Source organism: Mustelus asterias, chromosome 11 (genome assembly GCF_964213995.1).
Source record: "Mustelus asterias chromosome 11, sMusAst1.hap1.1, whole genome shotgun sequence".
NCBI lineage: Eukaryota > Metazoa > Chordata > Chondrichthyes > Carcharhiniformes > Triakidae > Mustelus > Mustelus asterias.
In genome coordinates this window covers 94,241,252-94,268,893 of record NC_135811.1, presented here as the reverse complement: position 1 = coordinate 94,268,893, position 27,642 = coordinate 94,241,252, and the positions used below count along the sequence as shown (strand labels likewise).

The following is a 27,642-nucleotide window of genomic DNA, read 5'->3' as shown; positions in this document are numbered from 1 at the left end:
GGAGTCAGCAGTAAACCAAACAGTTAAAGGAAACATTTTCCCTTTCCTCATTGCCTTGCCTTTTATTAATAATCCAATTTATTGAATTCAAGTTCACAGCTTGGTGAAATTTGAACTAGCATCCTCTGGACTGCTCTTACTATTTTACCATAAGCACTACAATTCCCACTGCCTGTTGAATATCTGACTTTTTAAAAAAAGCATCAGTGACCCTTTTGATCAAGTATTTTTTGGAATTGCAAGTGCTCTGTGATGTACTGTCAAGTTGATTGTGTAAAATGTTGTGGCCTCTATCTTATCTTATCCTTTTTGTGTTCCTTTATAACTAGAGTGCAGTTAAACAAGGAAATCAAATTCAAATGAATGTTTATGAAGTAAAACAACTGAAGGAAAAAGCAGAAAGCCAGTGTGCAAAGCGAACCTTTGAAAATAATGAACTGAAAGTATCTCAGAATAAGAAAGCTAAGAAAAAAGAAATGAAACAATATTCACAGTTGGCGCAATTCATTGGCCAGGACATGAAGGTCAAAGAAGAAGCTAAAAGAAAGGTATGAGGTTTTTTTTAAGCGTTAGAAATTTCACCGCCAAACAGTGTGACAAAGGATCCCTCCTTTTAATTTTCCCCTAATTTTTTTCCACTCCTCTTCCTGATAGGCAAGCCTGTTTGTAATCTTTTTCCAGCCTTTTTTTATTATCCTCACCTGCCGCTTGATTTGGATTGTCAAGACACAATCATTCCATACAAATTTCAGGTGACCTGCTTTGAGTTTGAGAGCTATTATTTAGCTAGCTAGACAGCTGTCTGAAATGGGAGAGAGAAGAGAATTGCGCCTTGTGGAAAAAACACATGGCTTTGGCTTCCTGTCATCTCACTTGATACCACTGGGAGATGGAAGTGTAGTTATGGAGCTGTGTGTTAATACCATATTGCAGCTTGTTGATGTACCACTTTACTGTTTCTCAGATCTGTCAGACTTATGTTATGAACCGACGGGCAGTAAATAAGTAACAATTATATAGTCTGAATTTCTTATTCAAGGATTTTTTTTTGTCCTATCCTAATGTTGCAGCAATGTACAACTGTGTACACTACTTTATTTTCTTGTAATTAACACATAAGGTAACTTTGTGTACTTGCCATTCTTGTAGGTGATGCCAAAAGAAGTAGATATAGGCAAGGATAATTGGCGACTGCCTCCAGTTTGGTTTACACAGTACATGGAAACAGTAAGTATAGGCACACTTCATATCTAGAATGGGATTATAAGGCATAAATTGAAAGCCCTTATCATTGTGTGAAGCACCACTAGCTGAGCACAGTTGACCAGGGATTGGACCATAATATTGTAGCACTGATTCTATGCATTTGGCTCTGTGAGGCTCTGTATTGCCAACTGTCTTGCAATTTCTGCCCTTCTATTTCTAAAGCATTATTATAGTGAAGAATATCCATTTCCAGAGCTTTTGATCTGTTGTTTCTCAGCCACTATAGTTCTTTCTTTGGGTAACTGGTATAGGGCTGGCATAACTTTGTTTATCGATTTGATCTTGGTACTTTGTGGTAATCTTGTTGTTTTCAAGTTGTCAGGCTATCTTGTTTTTTTGTTACAGAAGAGGACAATTAGATTTTGTACAGTGAGTGCTATTTTTGATTTTAAAGCTCAAGTGACGTGCAGTCAGAACCTTGAAAGTATTGAAGTATAAAGAAACACCATAATGTAACTGACAATGTAAACGTTGCTGTCAAATATAGAAGATTACTAACAGAACATTGATTCAGTTGAAGTTCCATTTCTATAATTGTTGCTTTCAGTGATCTGAACAAAATGAGTCGCACCAATTGGCATTTGTTTTTCTTGTGTCGTGCAATCTACCTTCATATACCGGTGCTTTTAGGACAAAATAAGTTGTCTCCTGCCAAACAGTAAAATAACAACTTGGATTACCTTTCATGACCTCGTGACAGCCTAAAGGACTTCACAAAAAATTGATCATTTTGAAGTGCTGTTACCTTTACAATAGCTGGGATTATGATTAATGATATTTAATTGAGAAATAAATGTTGACCAGGACACTTGAAGAATCTCCCTGCTCATTGAATACTTCCATGTGATTTTTAAAAAAAATACATTTTGAGAGTGTAGGAAAAGTCTCTGCTTGTTGTCTCCTCTGAAAGACAGCACAAAAGTGTTTGGCTAGAATATGTGCTAAAAGTCTCTGGGTTGGGACTTGAACTCATGACCTTGACATGTGCATTGAGCAGAAGCTGACAACCTCAGTGTAGTCAGAACCTTGAGGGGACAGCTCCTACTGGTATCGTGTTTGTGTGATACAATTTCACTCCTATATGACAGATTAGCCCTGATGGTTCTGAAAGCTTCATTTCAGCTGTTTGCCTTAATTAGACTTGGGTTTGCTGGGGACAAAAATGTCAACTCGGTTTTTAAAAATCCAATAATTTAATGCAATTTTGCAAAGCAAGCTGCTGTTACACGAGACAGTCCTGTAAAGAACATGAAACTTGGGAATTCAAAGCTAATGGCTTAATGTTTGTGAACTGACCTTGTCCAGTGATTGATCTGTGTTCACCTGACCTGAAATTTCTTTGCTGGGGATTTGTTTCATTTGCAATGTAACTGAAAAGACCAAGAGACGAAAGGGAAGTTGATTTTTTTTTAATGTAAATAGTATATTGTTGAGTCATGAGATTGGGAAAGCATTCAGTACAGAGATTGCTAAATTTATCTGTTAATTACCAACAAAGTAATGGTGGGTCATTACACATCCTGTGTTTGAGGGTGGGGGGCGTAGTGTGCATATTCCTACTGCTTGTGCTATTGAGTGAACTTGCATACATGGTGCCTATGCATTGACAAACTGGTAAGGACAACATTGAGTTCCATGTGATTGAAGTACCTACTGACATTTTATACAAGTTTATTTATTAGTCACAAGTAGGCTTACATTAACACTGCAATGAAGTTACTGTGAAAATCCCCTTGTCACCACACTCCACCACCTGTTCGGTTACACAGAGAATTTAGCATGGCCAATGCACCTAACCAGAATGTCTTTTGGATTGTGGGGGAAAAAAACCTGAGCAACCGGAGGGAAACCCACGCAGACACGGGGAGAATGTGCAGGCTCTGCACAGAGAGTAACCCAAGCCGGGAATCGAACCTGGGTCCCTCATGGTGTGATGCAGCAGTGCTAACCACCATGCTGTCTAACTTGAAGCATAAAATATGTCGTCTTGTTTGGGATGTAGAAGGTTTACTAAAAACTTTTCACTTTGGAGTCACAAAACAGGTTGGGGAATTAGAATTTAAATAAAAGTATCCATCTCCGAGAAACTATAAGGACGGATCGTTAGGTTAGTTGGTAAAGACATTAAGGTCACGTGTTCTGCTACTGATCAGTGCCCACAGGGGCACTAAGCTGATGCTGTCCAGACATATTTACATGGGCATAGTAATGGCTGTCATTCCCTATAATAGTTGTTTCATCCTGAATTTGTCTGGCTAGACTCGAGGCAGGCCTTAATCTATTTCTGCATATGTTTAACAGTGATTTGCAACATCAGAGGATCAGTCTGATTTGTACTGACCCTTCTGAAATTGTATGTAACATTTAAATGCCTCCACCTGAGCCTACTTGAATTGGCTACAGTTATCCCAGCTGATATAACTGAATGGGAAGATTCCAAAATGGAACCTGGCTTAGAGACTGTAACTTTATTACTTTTGCATTTTTACAGAGTCACAGAACCACTAATTTGTTTTAACAATAAGATTTTTTTTTATTAAACATAGAAAAATTGGATCATGATACAGTACTTTACTCCCCCTTAGCTTAACAAATACATGCATTTTAAGATTAACACGGATTATGAAATTAATCTTAAACTACAACTGTCTCAGTAACAAAGCGTCCCTTTAAACACATGGATTGACTGTAGTCAGATACACTCACTCCATTCTGAACCCAAGTTAGTGTCTGTGGATTTCTCCTCCAAATCCTCCTAGATTGCCACATGAGAGCTTCCAAACTCCATTCCCAGAAAACGTGCTTTAAAAACTTCTCTGATAATGCTTTTCCTTTGCTGTTTGCATTCTGAAGTCCAGACCAGATTTTACAAGTTACTCTTTTAACCAAAGCCTCCACTTTATCCATTCCAGGATTTTGCATTGACCTCTCAAATTTCTTTGTCTTCACTGTTGTACAAATTGTTCACTATTGCTTATCTCTCAATTCCCAGACTCTACTGAAGTGGCATTAAATGTTTCATTTACCTCTGAAATCTGCTGTCCAACTTTAAATCTAGTTACTGCAATTGTCTTTTTAACTCAGAACACTTTGCGTACTCTTCCTTGAATTCTTCTGAACAATACCTTGACCTCTGTTTACTTCAGTTGTCTCAAACATTCTTTCCGTTCCAATTCCCTTGTGACCTGGAAAGTAACTTGTTCCTTATGAAGCATGCATCTTTGCAACTCCCTTGTCCTTCTCTTAGCAGAGTTGAGATGTTCATTCCCCAGTGTCCTGTCTCCAACTGCAATATATCCAGCTAAAACTTAAAAAGCCTTTTATTCCCATAAGTGTCTCCAGTTGCTAAGCAATGACTGCTACTTCTATTTACTCTTCACAGCATAGCCTTTTCTGTAACTGTTGCTTTCTATGATCTAAAAGGCAGTCTGAAAAGTGTCATTGCTTTGTAGTTAATTGCATAGAACAAGAATACTAGTGTGAAATAGTATTGTGAATACTGGAAGTCTGAAAAACTGAATGCTCAGCAGGTCAGACAGTATATTGGTGTTCTTTGACCAGTGACCACCTTATCAGACCGATTAGTGACAAACTAATTATCACAAAAATTCATCTTGTTCCTCACTAAAACAAATTGGGAATATGGAAATTTCATATTTCATAGAAACACTGCTATCCTTCCGTTAATCTCAGATGTGTCTGCTGCTTTGTAAAAAGCACAGCATATGACTAATCCATTTTCTCATTACACCTTCCCTTTTGTTTGCTATTGTGTTTATATGTGAACCTAATTGTATTTTACATTGGACTTAATTGTTGTGTTTAAATATACGCAGATGGAGGGCATTGAGGTTTCACTTGAGCACATAAAGAGACACAGTAACTAGTTTGAGTTGGAGGTCTGTTAGTCATTTTTCACTATAATATAAGGTAACTAAATATAAGGCTAGAGTGAAAATTTACTCCGGCATCATCCTTCATCTACTCACTTTCCAGAAAAGAACATAAACAAGTAGCATAAAAAGAGAGAGGGGCAGAAATTTAGAGCCATAGCATCACCAAAGGGGTTAGATGTTGAAATCTCATTGCTTTACCCATCATTCTCTTAATCAACACACACAAACGTACCCATGATTTTCCAATGAGCTGCCTTCTGCATGAGGATCTGCTGGTGGCGCAAGGGCTAATTATTTGACCCCAAAGTATTACAGCCACATTTTAATTGCTTGCATTGATTTTGCTATCTGGGCTTCTGCTTGTATACTTTCTAATTTCAGTTCAAAGATAAATTTGTGAAAGAAGCAGTTGACCAGATCTGTTGCAACTTCTTTGAGAAGATGAGCATTCACCAGCACATGGGTGACCCATTGAATACCCCAGCGGCGGTACCTGTTCAAGTTCCAGAGGCCCACACAACACAGATTGGCCACTATGATTGGCTCATGGCTTGTAGCAACTGCCTGTCTCGCATTCTTGGAGTACGCTACCAGTGCAGGTAATGTAAAGCGTAAATTATACCGTGTCCCTACTTTATTTAGATTGTGCCTACGCAATATAGCAGAAATGCAATTCACTTTGGAAGATAGAGTAAAATAGGTGATTGATTTGATTTATTGTCACATGTATTAACATAGTGAAAAGTATTGTTTCTTGCGCGCTATACAGACAAAACAGCGTTCGTAGCGAAGGAAACGAGAGTGCAGAATGTTGTGTTACAATCATAGCTAGGGTGTAGAGAAAGATCAACTTAATGAAAGGTTAGTCCATTCAAAAGCCTGACAGCAGCAAGGAAGAAGCTTTTCTTGAGTCAGTTGGTATGTGACCTCAGACTTTTGTATCTTTTTCCTGAAGGAAGAATGTGGAAGAGAGAATGTTCAGGGTGCTTGGGGTCCTTAATTATCCTTAATTATTAATTTGCTATCCTTGTTCTGTGCTGCCACCCAAGATGGACTTTACTTCCAAAGCATTTGGGTCTATTTCCTCCAATGGACTTCGAGCATTGTTTTTTAAATTTGAGGTGAAAACACCTTTGTTTTGTCAGTTCTTTAGGCATATTTACTAAGTCAGACTTCAAACTCAGATGGCTATCTCCTAAATATTGAAATTAAACAGGTTAAACTGAAATTTTCATGTGGAACTAGTTTAAGTCATTGGAACTCCCATGAGATACAGAGGAAGGTGTTGAGTTGGATCCAAAATTAACTCGGCAACAGGAAACAAAGTGTAGTGTTCGGTGAATGTTTTTAGGGATGGAAAGCAGTTTCCAGTGGTATTCCATAGGGCTCAGTGTTGAGGCCCTTACTGGTGCTTGTATGTATGCATGATTGGGAAGTTTTCAGATGACACGAAAATTGACTGTGTAGTTGATGGTGAAGGATAGCTGTTGTCTGCAGAATGATGTAAATGATTTGGTTGAGTGGGCAAAACGTGCCAAATAGAATTCAATCTGGAGAAATGTGAGGTAATGCATTTGAGGAGGGGAAGCAAAGCAAGGGAATACTCAATAAATGGGAGGATATTGAGAAGGGTAGAGGAAGTGAGAGATCTTGGAGTCTGTCAATGGGTCCTTGAAGGTGGTCAGCCAGGTAAAGCAAACATATGGAATGCTTTCCTTTATTGAAAACAAAAACAGGAGTGTAATGCTAGTTAGGACACAGCTGGAGCTTTGTGTATAGTTCTGGAGGAAGAATAGAATTACTATGGAGAGAGTTCAGAGGAGATTTTCAAGAATGTTGCCAGGAATTGAAAATTGCATCTCTAAGGAAAGATTGGATAGGCTAGGGTTTTTTTTTCTTGAAACAGAGGAGGCTGAGGGGTGACTTAATTAAGGTGTACAAAATTATTAGGGGCTTAGATAAGGTAGACTGGAAAGACCTGCTTCCCCTAGCTGTGACCTCAATTATCAGGGAGCATGGATTTAAGCTGAATGGTAGAAGGATTAGAGGGACATGTGGAAAATGTTTTCACCCACAGGGTGATGGGCATCTGGAATTCAGTGCCCGAATTGGTAGTTGAGACTGAAACACTGATACTATTTAAAAGGTATCTGAATCTGCACCTGAATTGCTGCAACCTGCAAGGCTATAGACCAGGTGCTGGGATGGTTTACCTCTTTGGCTTTAAAGGGGTTTGAGTGCTGATGGGCAGCTAATTAGCTGCAAGATGGGCATTAAATCTAGTCCGGGCTCCCCCATAAGGCTGGAGTGGGATTGTCCCCATCTTTCTGGCCTGATGTCGGGGTCTCCACCAGCCCAAACAAGTCCAGTCCCAACCAAGTCGCACATCAGTCCAAAGTGGTTTTTGGCCTTGCACTTGTGGTGCGTGTTTCTCAAATGAACTGACCTTGTCAATTGACAATGAATATGGCACGTCCATGATGGCTGTTTGGGAACTTATTTTGGAAGCCTTTTGAACAAAACTGCAATTATATGTAGCAAATGGTACTAATTAGGGAGGATTCTTCTCTCTCATCAACAGCTAAAAATGTAACAAATTAGCAGTAAGTGTTTTACTGCAATGAGTTCTCGAGGAAAAAATCATCTTAAAATGTAATTTTTTTAATACTAGAGACTTAATTATTGAGTGTTTTGAATATTTAAGTTTGCATGTTTGTAAAATAAAACTGAGTGCAATTTAAATTTATTTTCATAGCATTTGCCCCACATACACCATCTGTGAGTCATGTGAAGCTAGTAACTATAGGCATGACCCTAACCACCCATTGCTAAAGCTGAGAAAACCTTCAACACCTTTGCCTGAGATCACACCAGCACAGTTTGTTGGAAATGTTATCCCTGGTGTAGCAGAACAAACAAGGTAATGTCAATTCCCACTTATTTTAGCATTCTACAATTTACCTTCACTAAGATTCTGCCTAGTTATGAAGAAATACAAATACATGGAAGACTTGCAAAGTGGGTTCATTTTCATTTGAACAATGTAGATTATAGAACAGTAGGATTGAAGTGTTGACAATTATGGCAAAATGGAACAGGTAGATAGGAACAGACTGCTTTGCCTCTGGAAACAATCCAGAATGAGGGGCCATAGATAAAATATTAAATGTGGACATTTGGAGCTGGAGCAACGTCCTATTATAAAGATGGCAGTTGAGGAAAAGGCAGTTGATAACAGTGAAGATCAGATTGGGATTAAGGGAAATAAAAACAAAGCATGTGAATGTAATGAGGGAAGTTTACTTGTAAGGAGGGTGATGAATGCAAACATGGCCTGTTTGGGCTGAATAGCCATGTTTCCGTGTTTTAATGTTAGGTGTAGTTGAAATGCCAGCATTTTTTTAGTTGAAAATAAGAAACTGATCATTTCAGCAAAATGGAAATGAGCAAATCAGATTTGTGCTGTATTTGGCAGTGTTGGGGTGTGGTGCTTTGTTTCTTGTGTCCAGAGTGCTGTCCATATGGGGTTCTGTCATGATTGTATCTATGTGCATAACTTCATTTTTGAAGGAACCTTGCTGAAATATCGCATTGTTTACAAAGACTTTCTGTCTTGACTTTCTAACCAGCTTGTAAACGCGAAAGCCCTCAAATTTATTGGAGAAAGGTTTTTTAGTATCAGCTGTGGCCTAGTGGCCAATGCATTCACCAGAGTCGGGATGTTATGAGTTAGTCCCATTCCAGAGCATGGAGATCTCTGCTGCCGGCAATGCTGTCTGAAATGTTGCCTTTTGAGTGAGATATTAAACTGATCTGCCCTTTCCAGTGAACGTAAAAGATTCTATGGCGCTATTTTGAAGATACCAAACGCTCAATCAGTATCACACAAACAGATTATTTGGTTATTATCACATTGCTATTTGTCGCATGCAAATTGGCTTCCGTACATTACAACAGTGACTACATTTCATTTGATGTGAATGCTGTGGAATGTCTCAAGTCTGTGAAAGGTGCTAAATAAATTCAATGACCTTCAAGGGTCATCCTGACTCAAAATGTTGGCTCTATGCACTCTCCACAGATGCTGTCAGACCTGATGAGTTTTTCCAGTATTTGCTGTTGTTCCAGATTCCAGCATCCGCAGTTTTTTGCCTTGGCCAAATAAATGCAAATCTCTCCCTTTTTCTCTCTTTCCCTTGCCCCACTTCCTAGTGCTCTCACTTCAACGTCACATTCAATATGGTTTCACTGTTGAGCACGTTCCTATAACTTCCTTCTGTATCCTATTAAATACTTTTCTTTTTCTTCAGGATAATATTAGGTTGATCACCATATTATTTAAATCTTAGAGTTCCTTTTGGATTCTGAGATGTGCATTTTTAATTTTTGATTAGGCTGCAGAAACAAATAGATAAAACCTTTTTGAAAGCGGAAAAGCAAAGGCTGCGAACTGAAAAGAAGCAACGTAAAGCAGAGTTTAAGGAGATTAAAAAACAGCTAAAACTGCAGAAAAAACACCTGCAATGGAATGGTGTACATCTTGTGGAACATTTGAATGAACCGATACAAGAACATAAAGGAGTTCAGCGCACTTCTTCAGCAGTGTAAGTAGAGGATCATTAGCTCATTGGGCACCACTGCATTATTTTTAAATGTATTTACCCACTTTTTGAAAGCTGCATATAATTTTGTTGTTCCATATTCTTTTGTCCAAAAAAGTGACTGAGTTGTATAGAATGCTGGACCATATAATATAATAACAATGCATAAATTATATGCCTAGGGTGGCACAGTACTTAGCACAGAAGCCTCACAGCACCAGGGACCTGGGTTCAATTCCTGGCTTGGGTCACTGTCTGTGTGGAGTCTGCACATTCACCCCATGTCTGGTTTCCTCCCATAGTCCAAAAGACGAGCTGGTTAGGTGCATTGGCCCTGCTAAATTCTCCCTCCGTGTACCCGAACAGGTGCCGGAGTGTGGCGACTAGGGGATTTTCACAGTAACTTCATTGCAGTCTTAATATAAGCCTACGTGTGACACTAATAAATAAACTTAAACTATCTTAATCAAAAGTTACCCAAAAGGTGGTGACTGTATTCTCCATGTTAATGATATTTTGTGAATAATACAAAACATTCAGAAAAAATGGCATTGACTGTATTACTTGCCAGAGGCACAAATGAGTTGTATTGGCTGCAGCCTAAGTGATTTATTTTTATTGTTGCTGGTCTTTAATGAGAGTGCACAGGACGGACAGAATGAGTTTTCTGAGGTAAAAGTCTTTTTTAACTTGGCAATCCTGGTTAGATTTTCAGACTGATGTACACTGAGAGGCTATATTTTTTACAGGCGTGAGGTCTTGCAAACCAGCTCAAATTTGAACAAAATTAAATTGAAAGACAATTTATGCTTTTGTTGTTCACATAGAACCTTGGTTAGACTGCATCTGGTGTACTGTGTTATTATTAGTTCCCAAACCTCGGGGAGCAATGTTATTGTCATAGAGGAACTGCAGTGGAGGTTCACCAGATTTATTCCCAGGATGGTAGGACTGGCCTATGAAGAGAGACTGGGGAAACCGGGCCTGTATGCTTTTCTCCAGGTTGGGGAATCTCGAATTAAGGTGCAAAATTTTAAATAAGGGGAAATCACTTAAGAAGATGAGAATTTATTCAACTCAGAGGCTTGTGGATCTTGAAATTCTTTACCCCAGAGGGCTGTGGAAACTCGGTCATAGAGCATGTTTAAAGCGGAGATTGACAGATTAATAAATGCCAATATGGGGATAGTGTGGAGAAATGAAGTGGAGTGGATGATTAACCATGACTGTATTGAATGGCAGAGCAGCCTTGACGAGTTGAATGACCGACTCCTGCTCCTATGTTTGAGACTTTAATCAGCTGAGATAGTAATTTTGTGGAGGCATCATTTTCAATACTGCATCATTCACAATTTGTGTAGTATGTAAAGTCTGTTTGGCTAGTGAGCATTCAATTGTTTTTTTTTGGAGAAGTTGACTAATCAAGTATCAAATCAGTATGACAAAGGAGGAGGCCATTCAGCCCATCAAGTCTATGCTACCCCTCTCTGGGGCAGCACGGTAGCACAGTGGTTAGCACTGCTGCTTCACAGTGCCAAGGACCCGGGTTCAATTCCCAGCTTGGGTCACTGTGTGGAGTTTGCACGTTCCCTCTGTCTGCGTGGGTTGCCTCTGGGTGCTCCGGTTTCCTCCCACATTCTGAAAGACATGCTGGTTAGATGCATTGACCCAAAACAGACGCCGGACTGTGGCGGCTAGGGGAATTTCACAGTAACTTCATTGCAGTGTTAATGTAAGCTTTACGTCTGACAAAAACTTTACTTTTACTTGGGCAATGCAGCCAATCCCAAACCCCTCAAATTTATTTCCCTCATATCTATGCAATATCCTTTTGAAACCATCAATCATCTCTTGTTTCCACCACCAATACGGACAGCGAGTTCCAGGTCATTACCACCCACTGCATTTTTTTTTTTAAGTTCTGCACATCTTTCCTACCTATATCTCTTGCCCAAAACCTTAAATCTGTTCCATAGGCCTTGTGCCATCAATTTTTGGGGATTGTTTTTTTTTATCTTCCTTACCTAAGCTTGTCATAATCTTGCACACCTTTATCACACCTCTCTTCAATCTCTATTGCTTTAGGGAAGACTGTTCTAGAACCTCCCCTTGTAGTTAGATTCTCCTATTCCTGGAACCATTCTGGTAAATCTCCTCTGCACTCTCTCAAGGGCATAACAGGACTGAAATCCACAGGGCTGATTGTGTTTGGTTTTCGGTACTGCATATAAGCCTACTTGCGTTACAGTAGCCTAAGCTTAGTCAAGCTACAAGCTGGAATTCACTGGTCTTGCATGCCCCTCTACTGCTGCAAGCAAGAACACAGAATTTGGCGCTCATTCTGAATTAAATGAAATGGCTAATAAGCTATATCCCTGAATAATAAATACGAGGTACCTGTAGTAATTTCCCATCCATGGCGCAATCTGCAATTCTGCTTGTCGGAAATGGTTGAGTGTCGATGTACTCTGCTGGGAGGCATTCTTCAACAGTTCTTCCAGCTTCATCTGCTTTATCAACATTGGTTTTTGTTTCATAAGTTTGTTTTTATTGACATTATTTTTTACACACTTCAGCCCATCGCACATTTTAATGTTATCTATGAGCACTTTCCCTACAGTATTTACTGATATCACTGTTCTTAACAAGTTGATCTTGACATAACACCATTTCTGCAATCCTACCATCAGTGAACAAATGCATAATAGGAGCATGGTTATCAATGTTAAACACTTCTTCAATATCCTCTGCCTCCAGTGTATTCTGTCATCCCATTGATATATCTTCCGCATACTCAAGGAGCTGGTTTACCAGATTTACTTCCTTGCTCACATGAAAACCTTCGAAGTATTTGTCAGTGAACAGCCATTGATCAAGATGTCTTTTTCAATAAGGCACCACACATCAGCAGATGCATAGACGGTGGCCTTAACTGTAAACTCCTTTTTGGAAGCCTTCCACCTACAGGCCTTTGTTTATACCACCAAGGATACTATTTACGGAGTCTTTATATTTGCATTTCATGGACCGAAGAATGCCTTGGTCCATCGACTGAATTAATGGTACAACTGAAAACTTGTCCCTTGCTACCCAGGCTCTCTTATTGGCATAATAGTGAACAGGTGATGTCTGAATACCCTTGAAGCACCTGAGATATTTGCTCTTTCCATTTGCTGTGCAGCCAACCTGTTGTATTCACGTGCACCTTCAAGCCTCAGTTTGTCATGGTAGATCTTGGTTTGCTATGTGATCAACAGGCCAGTCAGTGGCAACCTCTTCACTTCTGTGCTGATCTGCTCCATCATAACATGATCATGACCATTTCTCAACCTATGCAAAGTTTCCCTATTATTCACTAACTTTTGTGAATCACCGAATATAAAATTTCAGCAATTTGCCTTTCCGCTTCTTTAAATCTTATATGGTGGTGATACCATCCCCAAACTCCTCACTCAATTGCCTCTCGGATACATCATGGTCAATTTCTGCATCAACCCTACATTCTTAGCAATTGATAAATTAAGCTTCCTTTTCCTTTGCTGGTTAGCCATAAGGATACTTGATATATTTGACATATGTGTCACACAAATCACAAGGTAAAAAGTGCAGACAAATAACCAAACTTCCTGCACTAAAGGTCAGGTGCAGGCCGCGAGGTTCATGTTGGCTCAGATCGTGTCAGCTCAGGTCAGGGACTTCCTGCGCTTAAGGTCGATGGGGTTCAAAGGAGTGCAGTTCTTAGACTTGCAGTAAAAAATACTCAACCTGTATAGATATAAAATATTCTTGTTTCATATTCCTTTATTTGTGTTTTTGTTTCATTTTGCAGGCCCGTTATTTCAATGTTGGGAGCTGAGTTTGTGGATGAGAACTTCCCTGATGGTACTCATCTTCAGCCAGGAATCAAATTCATCAAACACTGGAGAATGAAGAACATGGGCAATGCTAATTGGACATCTGCCACAAAAGTTAATAGCTGTTTCTTCTTTGTTACAATTTAGCAGACATTTCACTGCATTGATAACTGACTGATCTGGCAATGGAAGAGTTGAATCAAAATTGTGTTTTGAGGCTATTAATAGCTCGCCTCGAAGTCCATTGTGACAATTGGTAACATCTAATAGACTGTCATATCAGAGTTATAAATATTCATTCACAGGTAGACAGGATCATTATACATAGTTCCCATATGTTCTGCTTTTTTTTTTACATTGGGGCTTTTTTCGTACTTTTATGGTTTTCTCCTGTAAGTTGAATCAGTTACTGGAAGATAGATAAATTAGTGTGTGTGGGAAAATTATTTTTTTAAAAAGCTTGCCAAAGTGTCATTATGGACATGGTAGGTGCATGATCGTTAAAAATGAAGGTGGACATGGAATTTGTTCTACACGATCTCTGATTGTTCTCCAGCTACTGAAAGTTAACATTAAAGTGAGAAGTAAACAAATTTCTTTGAGCAGATGCCTTGCACCCAAATATGTTTCTTCGTGACTATTATTCTAGATCAATGTCAGCAGTTAAAACTTGGAAAGTCCTGCCCAGTTGTTGGCTTGTGAAAGGGGAGTGGAACATTTATTAATATAAAATCAGATGTACTTTGTTCTAATCTTTAAAATATTGAAATTAATTACATTTATTCTTTTGCTGTTTTAACAGCTCCAGTTTATGTGGGGTAACCTCATTCTGGCTTTCCCTGCTAAAAAGGAAGTTTCTGTTCCATTTCTACAACCAGGAGACATTGGTATTGTGTCAGTGGAATTTATTGCACCCACCTTTGAAGGCACCTACACTTCTCACTGGCGTTTGACTCATAAAGGAGAACAATTTGGGCCGAGAGTATGGTGTAGCATTATTATTGACTCCCCATTACTCGATGAAGCGCTCAATATAAATGAAGATTCTCTCTTTAGCTCTATCAAGACTAGATTTCCTGACTATCAGGTAGGTTGAATGAAACAAATATTGAAGCCAATGTGGATTGTTTCATTGTTGTTAAATTGTTTTGTGAATTTGACTGACCAAATTGTATGAAAGTGATGCTTATCTTATTTCAAACATTGCAAATTTTTAGAAAGCCACAGCAAAGTGTCCACGTTTGTCAGAAAGCATTCTTATAACCTGTTCAAATAAACACAATAGCAAAATATTTGGTTTGACAGGACTTTTTGGTTGCTGTGGAAATGGTGAATATCTTTATAAATTGTTCCTATAACTGGAATATCTGACCTCTGTTTTGCACTTGAATGCACCAAAGTCTGGGACATGCTACCTGCTGCTGTTCACAGCCTGTTGACTCACTGGTGGACAATGTGGAGCTTGGGGTTTGCAGTGATGTTTCCCCATGACCAGTCTTGTGCTGGAACCTCTGCAGTTTTATAGACATTGACCACCCGCCACTATCTCACCTGGTGGTGTCCATTTGTCTGTTTACCTTTTGTCCAAGTTTGGACAAGGGGGAAAGATGATTGCCCCATCACACAGAGAGAGGCTCTGCCATCATCTTGACTGAGACCAACTAATTCAGCAATCCCACTGTTTGGTTTTTACTGGCTTGGATTAACCTGTAAAAAAATTTATTTCAGTAAATGAGGATGTTAAATTTGCTGCAGATTAATATAGTTGAAATTTTCTTCTTTAGGATGAGGCTTCCTTGACTGCAAGGGCTGAGGAACAGCATGTTCCTGATCCAGAAGAAATGGAATCTGCAGAAACAGCAAACGCAGTGGTATAACAAATACATGTTTTATAGAGATGAGAGTGCAATGCTTAAGTGACATTATGTGCTAATAATCTAACTTTTCTTTAAAAAAGTGACATTGATTTTTTTTTTTTCCATCTCTCATTTTATTCCTGCAAGGATTTGAGGTCATGCTAGCACATTCTAGTGACTTAACTAAGTGGCCATACTAGTGAACTAAATCATGGGGCTCAAATGTTCTGCTGATATTGATCTAAAGCAGTCATGTGGCCCACCCTGTCTTGTCATATCCTACCTCTCTCTTCCTCTTCCCCCAGCACAATTCCCTGTGGTCAAGTGCACCCAAATTCTATTGGCCCTGAATGAAATAGCGTCCAGCATTCTAAGGTTGGTGGAAGTGGCCATAGAGTTTGAATGTTGAGGACCTTGCATGCATTGATTTCAGAGTATTGGCATGCACAAGCCACGTCAGCTGCTTTAAAGATTTTCTTTCAGATTAGTGGTCATTCACTTCATCCACCATTGTGTCTGGTTAACTTTCTGGTGGAGGTGGAAGAGCCTGTCTCCTACATTGTAACTAAGCTGAAGTTAGAAATTTGCCTGAGCTGAGGGACCATTTCTCTCGTGGACAGTAGTTCTATCCCATTGATAAAATCCAAGCCCTTGTGTGTCAGCAGGTAATTCCAACATGTGCGCATTACATCTGATCCCAATTCTGACCTTGTGCAAAATCAGCAAGCACCCTTTCCTCCCTCTCCCAATTCTTGCTGCATTTAGGGATAATAAAATAACTCTATACCAGCCAGAGATTAAAGTAATGCTTTTGTGGCCTCAGTGGAAGTCTTTTCCATGGATAGCTTTAATTTTTTAAAAATGGAGTCTACCATTTTGTTGCTAAAATCAGCACTAACCTGATTTCTGTAATCTAATGAATCAGTTAACTGAAGTTAACATTAAAGGCCTCATTATTTCCAGGGACTTGTTTGTTTTTCTGTAATTCCAGAACACTCTTTGGGTATTTTTTTTAGCTTTGTAGTACTCAAAGTTAACTCTGCTGCTGCCAAGTTTCCTCCTCTGGTCTTCAATAGCCCCAAAGAGTCAGCAAGAACTTAAGGGAAATAAAGGATAAAAAATCAGCCATCAAATCTCATCAGTGCATTAGTCCAATGATGGTGCTTAATTATACTTTTGAATAACATTAGTCTCAAACATGTTTGACTGATTAATCCCACTATTATTCTTTTGAGTATAGATTTTCCCTGTCAAGTTTAAATTTACCTTTTTTTACTAATTTGACTGCATATTCTTTGGTCCTGCTTCCTTGGTATGGGTAATATCCTTGCAAAACTGAGAAGAAAGTCATGGAGTTTTGTTTATTTCAAGTGGTGCCCTTTTCACAAAGAAAAATTGTAATTACACTTAATGTTGTTTGTTTTAACTTTTATGTACCAGCTCCATGTTAGCGATCCTACTTGGAGGTCTCCATGATGTTAGAATTGGCATTTATGAAAAAGACATTTGGGTGAAGTTAAAAGCTGGTTATGCAGTGGAACACAGAAATACTTCCCTGGATTTTCTAACCCTTTTTGAACCTCTTCAATTTTTCCCCAAACCTCTCGTCACTTTACCTTCAGTCTTGTAGTTCATTTGATATACTGTTTCTAACATATGTAATTTTGCATGTATGTAAATGGATGATTATTATATATCCCATGGATGATCATGAAATAGTTACAGCTGAAGCTGGAAGCGATGTGGGCATATCAGTGAACTCTGGTTAAAATGCTGAGCAGCAATAAGCTAAACAAATGGACTATAAAGAGTAGCGAATGCGTGGGAAAAGTAACATTTAAATGGTACAGTATGTTGGATAAGACTGGGTCCTGTTTCTCGTCACTGAGACATGAGGGAGATATTCAAGCCCTGGGGATGATTGAGAACAGAACCAAAACATTGACCCATAGTGTCAGAGGATGGCTAAAACTAAAGCCTGTGTTCCACAGCCTTGAAAGAAAGTGATTGGATTAAAAGTGATCCTTGGGTATATGCAAGTTAATAAACAGTACAGAAATGCTAAATATGGAAAGTACTTTCAATTAAATCTGTACATAAATGCAAGGGACATGGATTCAAATTGTTGACATGTAAATTTAGGACTGATTTCAGGAAGTTATTCTGCATCCCTCATGAACAAGAACTGGACTTGCCTCCCAACAATGAGTCAAATTCTGAATGTTTTTTTAAAAATTTCATATTTAAAGGACCCTTCCTTTCTTGAAAATATAAATCTAGAATGTTTAAACTGATCAATTCAAAGTTTTCTTAAATGTTAAGTAGATTTTCCAAGATGGATAAAAGTTATCATTTGCTTTTTAGAAAGAAGCTTCCTTGACTGTCAGCAGTGAGAAGCAGCCAATTGTGCCAGATTGTGAAGAAACAGAGTCTGCAAAAACAGCAGTCATAGCACTGCCCAAATTGCAGCGGAAAGACAAGAACAGGGACTTTTACACAATGGTGCCTTCTGTAGACCTTCTGACTGCACAGGTATATATCATGTGCTATAAAACCTGGACAGTACAGAATATACATTTTTCTGATTTTGATTTGTTTCTTGCATAATTAATTACATGCATTAGCATGTCTTGCATATTTTAAACTGATGCAGGGGGCAAGTGGAAGATTCTGCTCTAAACCAGCAGATTTACCTTTTTGTTATGGCCCATGCGATGATGGGTCTAAATTCAAGCTTGCCAATTTTAAGAGCACTATGAATGTGGTAAGGAACCATTGTAATTTTGTCATCTCAATGTTCCAGGACTTGCTTTCATTTGAACTATTGGACATAAATATTGTACAGGAAATGGAACATGTACCAAATAACACCCCAGTTGGTAAGAATTTATATTATCCCATGGTCTAAAGAGTGTTGGTCCATTTTTATCAACCAAGTCTTATTATTTAACTGCTATCTTGATAGAAAATCTCATTTGTTGATTTAATTTTGATAATGTTTTAATCTTAACACTGAAGTTTTGGATACATTTAAAAAATATTAAATGTATAAGACCACATTCACAACAGCTGTTTTGTATAAATCAGGTTGTGACTGCTGTAGCCACTTGGGTATTGTTACCAGTCAGTTGTTGTTTTTCAGTCCATCATTAGTAAAACTCAATTCAAATCCAACATATCACATCTATGACTCATGTTAAGCTTAAAAACTACTGGCATGATCCTGGCCAAGCATTATTCCAGTTGATGAATATTTTAGCATTTTTGGCTGAGATCACACTAGCGTGATCTGTTGAAAACATTCGTCATGGTGTAGCAGAACAAGCAAGCGAATGTTATCCTCCAGTAAAATTGACTTCACAGAATTTAACTTCACTAAGGTACTGTCTGGTATGAAGAAATGGAGATACAATGAAAGAACTAAAATTTGAGCCTTTTCCTATCGGAATAATTCCTGTTGTACATGATAGAAGTGATTATTCTTTGTCCAAATAGCTTTGAAAAAATTGTCAACCGTTTACACATGCTAAATTCTCCCCTCGGTGTACCCGAACAGGCACCGGAGTGTGGCGACTGGGGGATTTTCATTGTAACTTCATTATAATAATGTAAGCCTACTTAATAAACTTAATTTCGGTTGGCAAAGTGACCAGCTGTTTTCTGAATTTTTAATTCCCATTCCTACCAATTGTAAACTTATATAAATCATATTAGGACGTGTTAAATATGCTTTGAAGATTTCTTTGGACTCTGTACCCATACTTGCCTTGTCTTGGTATTCCATTCTTGACTATCACCAGAACCTGATGGTATTCTGTACTTGTGGCAAGACACCTATTAAAATATGCTTTGTGGCTATTAGCATTGTGACAGGATTATGTGCAGTGAAACACTGGATTATTCATAAATTTGTGCATATAATGGACAAATTTTTGCTGTTAATGTTTTTTAAGCTAACTTTAGACCTCTTCACTTTAAATCTTTGTTTTTGATAAGTCAGTGCTGCATCTACTCTTTACTAAAAGTATTAAAATAATTTGGGATAATATACGATTCTGGCTGATTTCTAATTCAGATGTTTTCTAATTATCAAAATACAGATATCTAGTTTTACTGACATTGATAAAGAACAACAATTTGAGATGGCCTGTAGATTAACCAGTCAGTGTGCCAGAGGACTTAATTACCTACTGGAAGCTTGAACCTATTCTATAGAAATGGAAAGCAGGAAATTATTAAACTTTTATGAACATTGGTTAGATGAACTGAGAGTGATGGGTGGTGAAAGTGCAATAACAAGATTTACAAGGTAGATACCAGAACTCGCTTTGCAACTACCTGGTAATTCTGAACAAGGATAGGCCCTCTTTCCTGAAGAAGAGAAGACCTACTAGAAGTATTTAAAATTATGACTGGGTTTGATGAGGTAGATGTAAAGCAACGTTTTTGCTTGTGGGGAAATCCAAAACTAGGGATTGTAAATATCGGTCATTAATGAATCAAATGAGGAGTTCGGGAGAAGCCTTTTTACTCCGGTTGTGACTAGATTGTGAAACTTGCTATTGAGGCACAAAGCATAAATGCATTTAGGGAGAAGCTAGATTAGTATGTGAGAGGACTGTGATTATGCTAGTAGGATTAGATGAAGTAGTCTGGGGAGTGGTTCATGTGAAACATAAATATCGGCATAAATTAGGCTGAATAGGCCTATTTCTGTGCTGTAAGTTTTGTGTAATAAGAACTAGAATTTTTGCAGCTTACAAATGATTCCATGTATTAAAGTATTTAAAGAAGCTGTAAGGTGCACATAGTGCGTTACTGTTGAAAATAATTTTCGTAAAATTATGATCCTTTTTTCTTTTTGCGCATTACAGCTTTAAAATTTAAACTTCTGCTTTTATTTCTAAAGACATGACTCCGTGCATGTCACCTTTGCCCCATGATGGCCCACTAATAGAGAGGCCAGGCCTAGGTCAGATTGAAGAGGAAAATGAAGCTATCCTCAAGTCGCGGTTTGGTAAGAAAATGGTTTCGTTTTCTTTATTAGGAACGATAGACTTGGATTGGACCAATTGAATTGCAGTAGTTACTCAAAACCTTTTGTAATCTGAACATAACCTTCTTTGGCACTGGATCTAGCTTGCACTAGACTCTGCCTTCTCTCTATTGAACCATCAAGAGGTTAAATTCCACCTCGTGATGGAGTACAGTCATGTTGCTTCTAATTTTTGCTGAGTTTCTTTTTTTCCACATTAAATTGGCAAACTTGAAAATCTTTTCTAGTTCTAATTGATTATCTTAGTCATCCATGAATTTTCAGCTGTGTATTTTTTTCTTCCCTGAATTTCTTGTACTTTGTCTTGTGACATATGTTTTTCGTCTCTTCCAGTTAAATCAGGAGATGGTATCTAATGTGCCAACTTTTTTAAATCTCCTGACTACAGTGCCAAATTAGCTTCTAATTAAATAAAATGACAAATTAAAATAGGATGTTTAAAATGAGATTTAGGCCCAGATTTATGTGGTGGTATTGAGTGTCATCATTCGCATTGATTTCTCTATACTAAAACTGACTAATTTCAAGAGAGCGCATAGAAATTCAGAATTTGTTGTCAGTGATTCCCTGCTTCTTGTATGCTTCCGCAGTGGTCTCACTTTAAAATAACCTTGAAAAAGATGCAACTTGTTGAATGAGATGTAACTAGGTTTTTAATTGTACAGACTTCTCAATTACTCTAAAACACCCTCATTAGTCCTGAAAAATTAATTTTGTTTGTACACTTTTCCATTATGAAAAATTCAACATCTTCAAATCAAAATGTATGTTTATCTTTTGAGATTCTGTCCTGGATCAAGTTGGGGGAATTAGCTCAAATGGTAGAGTGCTTACTTTGCATGTGGTGGGATTGATGCCCACAGTCTCCACTTCGATTGGGTGGCACAGTGGTAAGCACTGCTGCCTCTCAGTGCCAGATACCCAGGTTCAATTCTGGCCTCGTGTGGAGTTTGCACATTCTCCCCGTGTCCGTGTGGGTTTCCTCTGGGCGCTCCAGTTTCCTCCCACAGTCTAAAGATATGCATTTAGGTTGATTGGCCATTCTAACTTGCCCCTTAGTGTCAGGGGGATTAGCAGGGTAAATACATGGGGTTATGGGGATAGGGCCTGAGTGGGATTGTTGTCTGTGCAGGCTTGCTAGGCCAAATGGCCTCCTTCTGCATTGTAGGGATTCTAAGTAATCATTTATTTCACTTCCTGAAATTTTAAATTACAGGTGAAGTGTTTCTGTTCTTTTAACTTCATAGTTTGCTGTCTGTGCTTTGAAATGTGTTTCAGTAATGGGATATATAATGGAACGGTATTTTGCGCATCTAAAAGCTTGGAACAATTGGGTGATTTTGCAACTTATTCTGAATTGTAATCTTCGAAGCAAATGAACTAAGCAGAGAATTGAAACAAAGTTCTTTCTAAAACAGAAATCATGTACAGTGTGCATTTGAATTCAGTACATCTAGTCACTTGTGAGCTAGCAGCAGAATAAAATGACCGAGAACAGCTGAAAATTGTGATATTAAAAGAAAATTTGCTGAGAAATGGCAAATGGAGTTCAATACAGATAAGTGTGAGCTGTTGCATTTTGGAAAGTCAAATCAAGGTAGGATTTTCACAGTGAATGGTAGGACTTTTAAGAAGGATCGTGGAACAGAAGGACCTTGGGAGTTCATGTGCACAGTTCTCTAAAGATGGAGTCACAGGTAGATAGGGCAGTGAAGAAGGCTTTTGGCATGCTGGCCTTCATTAGTCAGGGCATTGAGCATAGAAATTGGGAAGTTATGTTGCAGTTGTACAGGGCGTTGGTGAGCCTGAACCTGGAGTATTGTGTTCAGTTTTAGGCAAGATGTTAAACTGGAGAGAGTGCAGAAGGGATTTACAAGGATGTTGCCAGGACTCGAGGGACTGAGTTGTAGGGAGAGATTGGACAGGCTAGGACTTTTTTCTTTTGAGCGCAAGAGACTGAGGGGTGATCTTATAGAGGTGTATAAGATCATGAGAGACATGGTGAATGCATTCAGTCTTTTTCCCAGGGTTGGAATCAAGAACTAGAGGGTCTAGGTTTAAGTTGAGAGGGGAAAGAATTAATGGGAACCTGAGGAGCAACTTTAGAGAGTGGTACATATGTGGAATGAGCTGCCGGAGGAAGTGGTTGAGACAGGGACATTGACAACATTTAAAAGGCATTTAGATAGATACATGGATAGGAAAGGTTTGGAGGGATATGGGCCAAATGCAGGCAAAGGGGTTGGCTTAGATGAGCATTTTGGTCGGCATGGACCAGTTTGGGCTGAAGGACCTGCCTCCGTGCCGTTGATTCTATGAAAATCACGAACGGCCTTCATTAAAAGAAATTCATCACCTATAGATGTACCTCTAACCCACACTCTGATTCTTCTTGCCCGCAGGGCAGCTAATGGTGTGCAATAAATGCACTACCCACATTCCAAAAACAGGTTAAAGTAAATTTAATAATGAGTGATACTGCAGTCTTAATACCCATGTAGTAATATTGTCTATCTAGCTACCCATGAACATTGGATTATCACTTCAGCGATTTGAAAAATGCTATTTACAATTTATATGGAGGAGGCCTTGTAGTAAACTTGTTTTTTTTTAAAACTGAAAAGTTGCATCTCTTGATATTCCACCTCAGTAACTCCTGCATTTTGTACAGGACTGTTTCCAAATAGGGATCGGGTTTTAAATTTTGAAAATGGAATTTGGTAGTTCATATCGTATTTTTGATATTTACCTTCTCTCTCCTTCCAGATGGGACGCTAGTGGGGCAGTCAACAGATCATCCTCATTTCGAGGAGGGAGAGGAGGACATCAGCGGAACTCAATTTGTCTGTGAGACAGTTATTCGTTCTCTAGCTTTAGATGAGGCACCTGATTTGCTGCCACGCCGCAGGGGTAAAGCAGACAGTAAGCATTTGTAGGGGATAAAAAGCCTAACCAATGTTGACTTGAATGCTAAATTCTGAATTTTGTGTGGCAAATATGAATAGTTGTGGACTTTGAAGATTGGCATGTAGAATTTCTAGAAATACCCTGCATGGAAGAGACTACTGTCCTACGTGCTTAGCTGCCTTTAAGCAGTTCCATTTGTTGCTAAGTAATAGTTTGACATCAGAACTGTTATTTTTGAAATGGAAAATTGCTTAGAATATAAAATGTTTCTTGTTTAGTCCTCTATTCTGGCATCTGTTTTCCAATTTAGTTGTTGGATTAACATTACCACTTTATAATTTGCTTTCAAAATAAAATATTTTGTTATTTAAACTCATTGAAATAATTAGATTAAAGATCAGATTTTATCTTTTCAGCGTACACAGTAAGAGTGCTGAAGTTTAAGGTATTTTTGGAGTTGCACTTGTGCTACTTGTTTAGCACATTTGTTTTTTACATTAGGACATTAAATTAGCAACAGTTCTTATTTCTAAAGTAACCTCTTGTTCCATACAGTATTGAATTATCTCAGTCAGTACTTAATCATTTATCTAATTAGTCATGGATTTGAAACATAAAAATGGAGGCCAGTTGTTTCCAGTAATAGTGGAGGGTGAATACTATTCAGGTGTTTGAATTTACTAGAATTTTGTTTCAAGTTTTTGACAAAAAAGGTGAGACGTTAAATATAATCAATAATGGGGTGTGCTTCGAATAGATGCAGGAAGTTTTGGAATTCTATCTCCATACGACAAATTGTCCTCAAAACTTCATAAATACATAGAACTTCAATAATAAAAATAAGTCAAAATTGGAGCTAATGGTATCATTGCTTTCTGATTCTGTTTGTTCTGGTAATTGAGGAATTAAAGTATTTAGGTAACTTGGTAGCACCTAACCATGCATATAAATTATCCATTTATCCCTCCGCTAAGCTGTTAATTGTATGTTTTTAATTTTAACAGGTGTCTCCCAGGATCTGCAAGAAACATGTTGCTCTGATGTTGGCATCAAAGAAGGAAAACCTGGTAGAACCATTGGGACCACAGCTCCTGCTTCTAAACAAACCAAAAAGCCTTGCACTGAAGAGGAGGTGCTACCAGAGAAAGGTAACTGAACAAAGGGACAGGAGTCAGCCATTTAACCTCTAGTATCATCTTCCACCATTCAACAAGGTTGTGGCTGATCTGTCACCAAATTATTTGGCCCATTTCCCTTAATCCCTTGATACAGACATCTATCAATCTTAGATTTAAAATTAACAGTTTTTCCCTTTACTGGTGGTGCCTAATAAACAATTTCTCTCATACTCGACTCCCTTTTCATTTGTTTTAAAATTATTTACATTGTCTTTTCCACCTGAGCCCTAAAGCAGATCTAGAGTAGTCTGCAAGTATTCAAATTAATTCAACTACTGGACACTGCAGTAAGAAGCTAGACATACTTGTTTTGGAAAATTCTAAGAATAAAAATGAGGACATTTTAAATTACACTTTTTAAAGGGTAAGACCTTTTTAGGAGATTTTTAATTTTTAAAAATTCATTCATGGGGCATGGACATCACTGGTTGGACAGCCTTTATTGCCCATCCCTAGTTGCCCTTGGAGGGTATTTGAGAGTCAACCACATTGCTGTGCCTCTGGAGTCACGTAGGTCAGACCAGCTAAGGAAGACAAATTTCCTTCCCTAAAGTACATTAATGGAACAGATGGGTTTTTCCGATAATTGACAATAGTTTCATGGTCATCAGTAGATTCTTAATTCCAGATTTTTTTTTATTGAATTCAAATTCCACCATCTGCCATGGTGGGATTTGAACCCAGGTCCCCAGAACATTAACTGACTTGCTGGATTAATTGTCCAGCAATATTGCCACGAGACCATCACCTCTGGATGTGGATGTCTCTGACTGGACTAGTATTTATTGCCCATCACCTTCATTCCCCTCGAGCTGAGTGGCATGCTAGGCTATTTCAGAGGACATTTTTAAGAGTCAACTAGATTGCTGTGGGCCTGGAATCATGTGGGCCTGTCCAGGTAAGGATGGCAGATTTCCTTCCCAGATTAATTTTACAATAAACAGCAATGGTTTCATGGTCATCAATTCCGGATTTTTATTAAATTCAAATTTCACTATCTGCTGTGATGGGATTCGAACCCGCCTCCCCCGGAGCATTTCCTAGGGTCTCTTGATTGTTAGTCCAGTGCCATCACCGCCATCCCCCCATTCTTTCTGTGAGGGGAAAAATATGACAACTAACTATATCACTAACATCTTTATTTCACCAAGTTTCCTTGATTCCTCCCATCCTCAACTTTCCCATGCAACAAGTCCTGGAGAGGACCTACCTGTATCTCTGGTTTACTGTAGTTTATTTCAGTGAAGGCCTGTACTTCAGATCCTTTGGAACCACTGCATAGTCAGGCAACTCTTGGAAAAACACATTATTGGGTTGCAGTTGAGTTCTGCTATATTTAATGTCGTCCTTGTTATCTTTTTAACTGTCATTTGCAAGCATGATGACCAAAATTGTGAAGTAAAACCAAATGTATCACCAGTATTTTGTGGAGAACCAGTATTAAGTCCTTCAACTCCATAGCTGCCACTCTTGAGTTTAAGTGGAATTGAAATGGATGGTGAGATAAATGAGCTGTTGTTTGCTTCTGACTTGCAGATAATGATCTTGAAACTGATGTGGCTGATAGTTCCAGTGTAAACTTTGAAGAAGAAAAATATGAAATACAAAGCCAAGTGTCTTCGGACTGTTCAGAGGACTACATTATCATCTTACCCGAGTGTTTTGATACCAGTCGTCCACTGGGAGAATCTTTGTGCAGCTCAACATTTTCCCAACCTGAAGAAATGGAGGAGGAGATAGAAGTGGTATCAGATGCTGAGGTTGCGGAGAGTGAAAATGCAGTTGATGAAAGCCAGCCTCCATTGCAAAATATTAATGATATGTTGTGTACATCTCAGACACTGGATATGGAACCCCTTAAACCAGAGGTGCTCTCTACTCCTTTGCACCATCAAAGGTAATATTATTCAGTAGGCAATGCTCTGCAGCAAATGGTCTTAGTTTTCAGTTCAAAATAACTCTATTCTATAAGGTATATTAATGATTACTCAAATCTCTAAGTTGATCGCATTCCATCTATACATTATGTAATCTTGTTTTGATCTTTTTGTTTCTGCAAACTCAAGTTTTGAAATTTCGTGAAGTCACAATACTTGTGATTTCAATGATTGCCAGCGTTTCACAACAATCATTCAAAAAGCTTTTATTGGCTCCTTAATGGCTTGAAGCGAAACATCCTGGCCGCAATTCTCCCATCCCGCACTGCTAATTTTCTAGCGCTGTGGGCTGGGAGATTCTTGCGTCAACTGGTTAACAAGTTTCGTGCATGCATTTGTGCCCGGCTAGCGTCTCCCACAGCCGGATTTCTGGCAGTATCAAATTCGTGCCGGAAGTCGACGGGGATGCATCACGACCATTTAAATGGTCATTTGCATAGAATTTAAATGTGATTAGCGGGCCTGGGACTGAAGTCTCTGAGCCCGCTTGCATATTCCCCTACCCCTCACCCCCGGGGCCAGAGTGATTCACCCCAGTGTGGTTTAGAGTAGCTCCCCACTAATAGGGAACTAGCGGCCTGACCCTACTGGAGTGAAGTGGGAGGGCAATCAGCCCACCCCACCCCAACCCTACCAGAGGTGTCCCCTGGCCATTGGCACCCTGACACTGCCTAAGGGGCAAAGTGCCAATGCCCAAGGGAAATCTTGGCACTGCCCATTGGGGCAGGCTAGGAGGGAGTGGTGGGCTGACCTGGGAGGTCAGCTCCCTGGTTAGAAGGCCAGTGATTAGGCCAAGGGGGGTTGGAGGACTAGCGATTGAGCTGGCCAGCAATTAGGAGGCCATCAGTGCGGGACCACTGCGCATGCGCCGATCTCAGCACTGACAGATTGGCGTATGTGCAGTAGCCCGCATAGTGTGCTGCTTTCAGCTTCTCCTGTGGGGATAGGCCTCACCCCCTAGTTTTTAGTGATATTCACACTGGTGACCCCTGCAGTGCACAGTGTGTAGGAGATTCTTCTCCGAACTCCCACTGAATGACTCCAGCTTTCAGGCAACTTAGACACTTTGAATTTTTTGGGGAGAATCCTGG

At 39.0% G+C, this 27,642-nt stretch overlaps 1 protein-coding gene across 3 annotated transcripts in view; it reads left to right on the top strand.

Moving 5' to 3' along the window:
• Positions 1 to 27,642, top strand: part of nbr1a (NBR1 autophagy cargo receptor a) — a 58,822-nt gene that overhangs the window by 14,802 nt on the left and 16,378 nt on the right. Inside the window, exons 5-18 of one of the 3 annotated variants that reach the window (XM_078223982.1) lie at positions 330 to 548; positions 1,150 to 1,227; positions 5,544 to 5,761; positions 7,918 to 8,082; positions 9,557 to 9,766; positions 13,593 to 13,731; positions 14,420 to 14,704; positions 15,402 to 15,488; positions 17,838 to 18,005; positions 18,277 to 18,352; positions 20,383 to 20,490; positions 23,296 to 23,376; positions 24,441 to 24,584; positions 26,151 to 26,511. In XM_078223982.1, the coding sequence (XP_078080108.1) occupies positions 330 to 548; positions 1,150 to 1,227; positions 5,544 to 5,761; positions 7,918 to 8,082; positions 9,557 to 9,766; positions 13,593 to 13,731; positions 14,420 to 14,704; positions 15,402 to 15,488; positions 17,838 to 18,005; positions 18,277 to 18,352; positions 20,383 to 20,490; positions 23,296 to 23,376; positions 24,441 to 24,584; positions 26,151 to 26,511 (2,339 nt within the window). Of the gene's footprint in view, positions 1 to 329; positions 549 to 1,149; positions 1,228 to 5,543; positions 5,762 to 7,917; positions 8,083 to 9,556; positions 9,767 to 13,592; positions 13,732 to 14,419; positions 14,705 to 15,401; positions 15,489 to 17,837; positions 18,006 to 18,276; positions 18,353 to 20,382; positions 20,491 to 23,295; positions 23,452 to 24,440; positions 24,585 to 26,150; positions 26,512 to 27,642 lie in introns of all 3 variants that reach the window. The other 2 variants (XM_078223981.1, XM_078223983.1) reach the window with 2 other exon arrangements.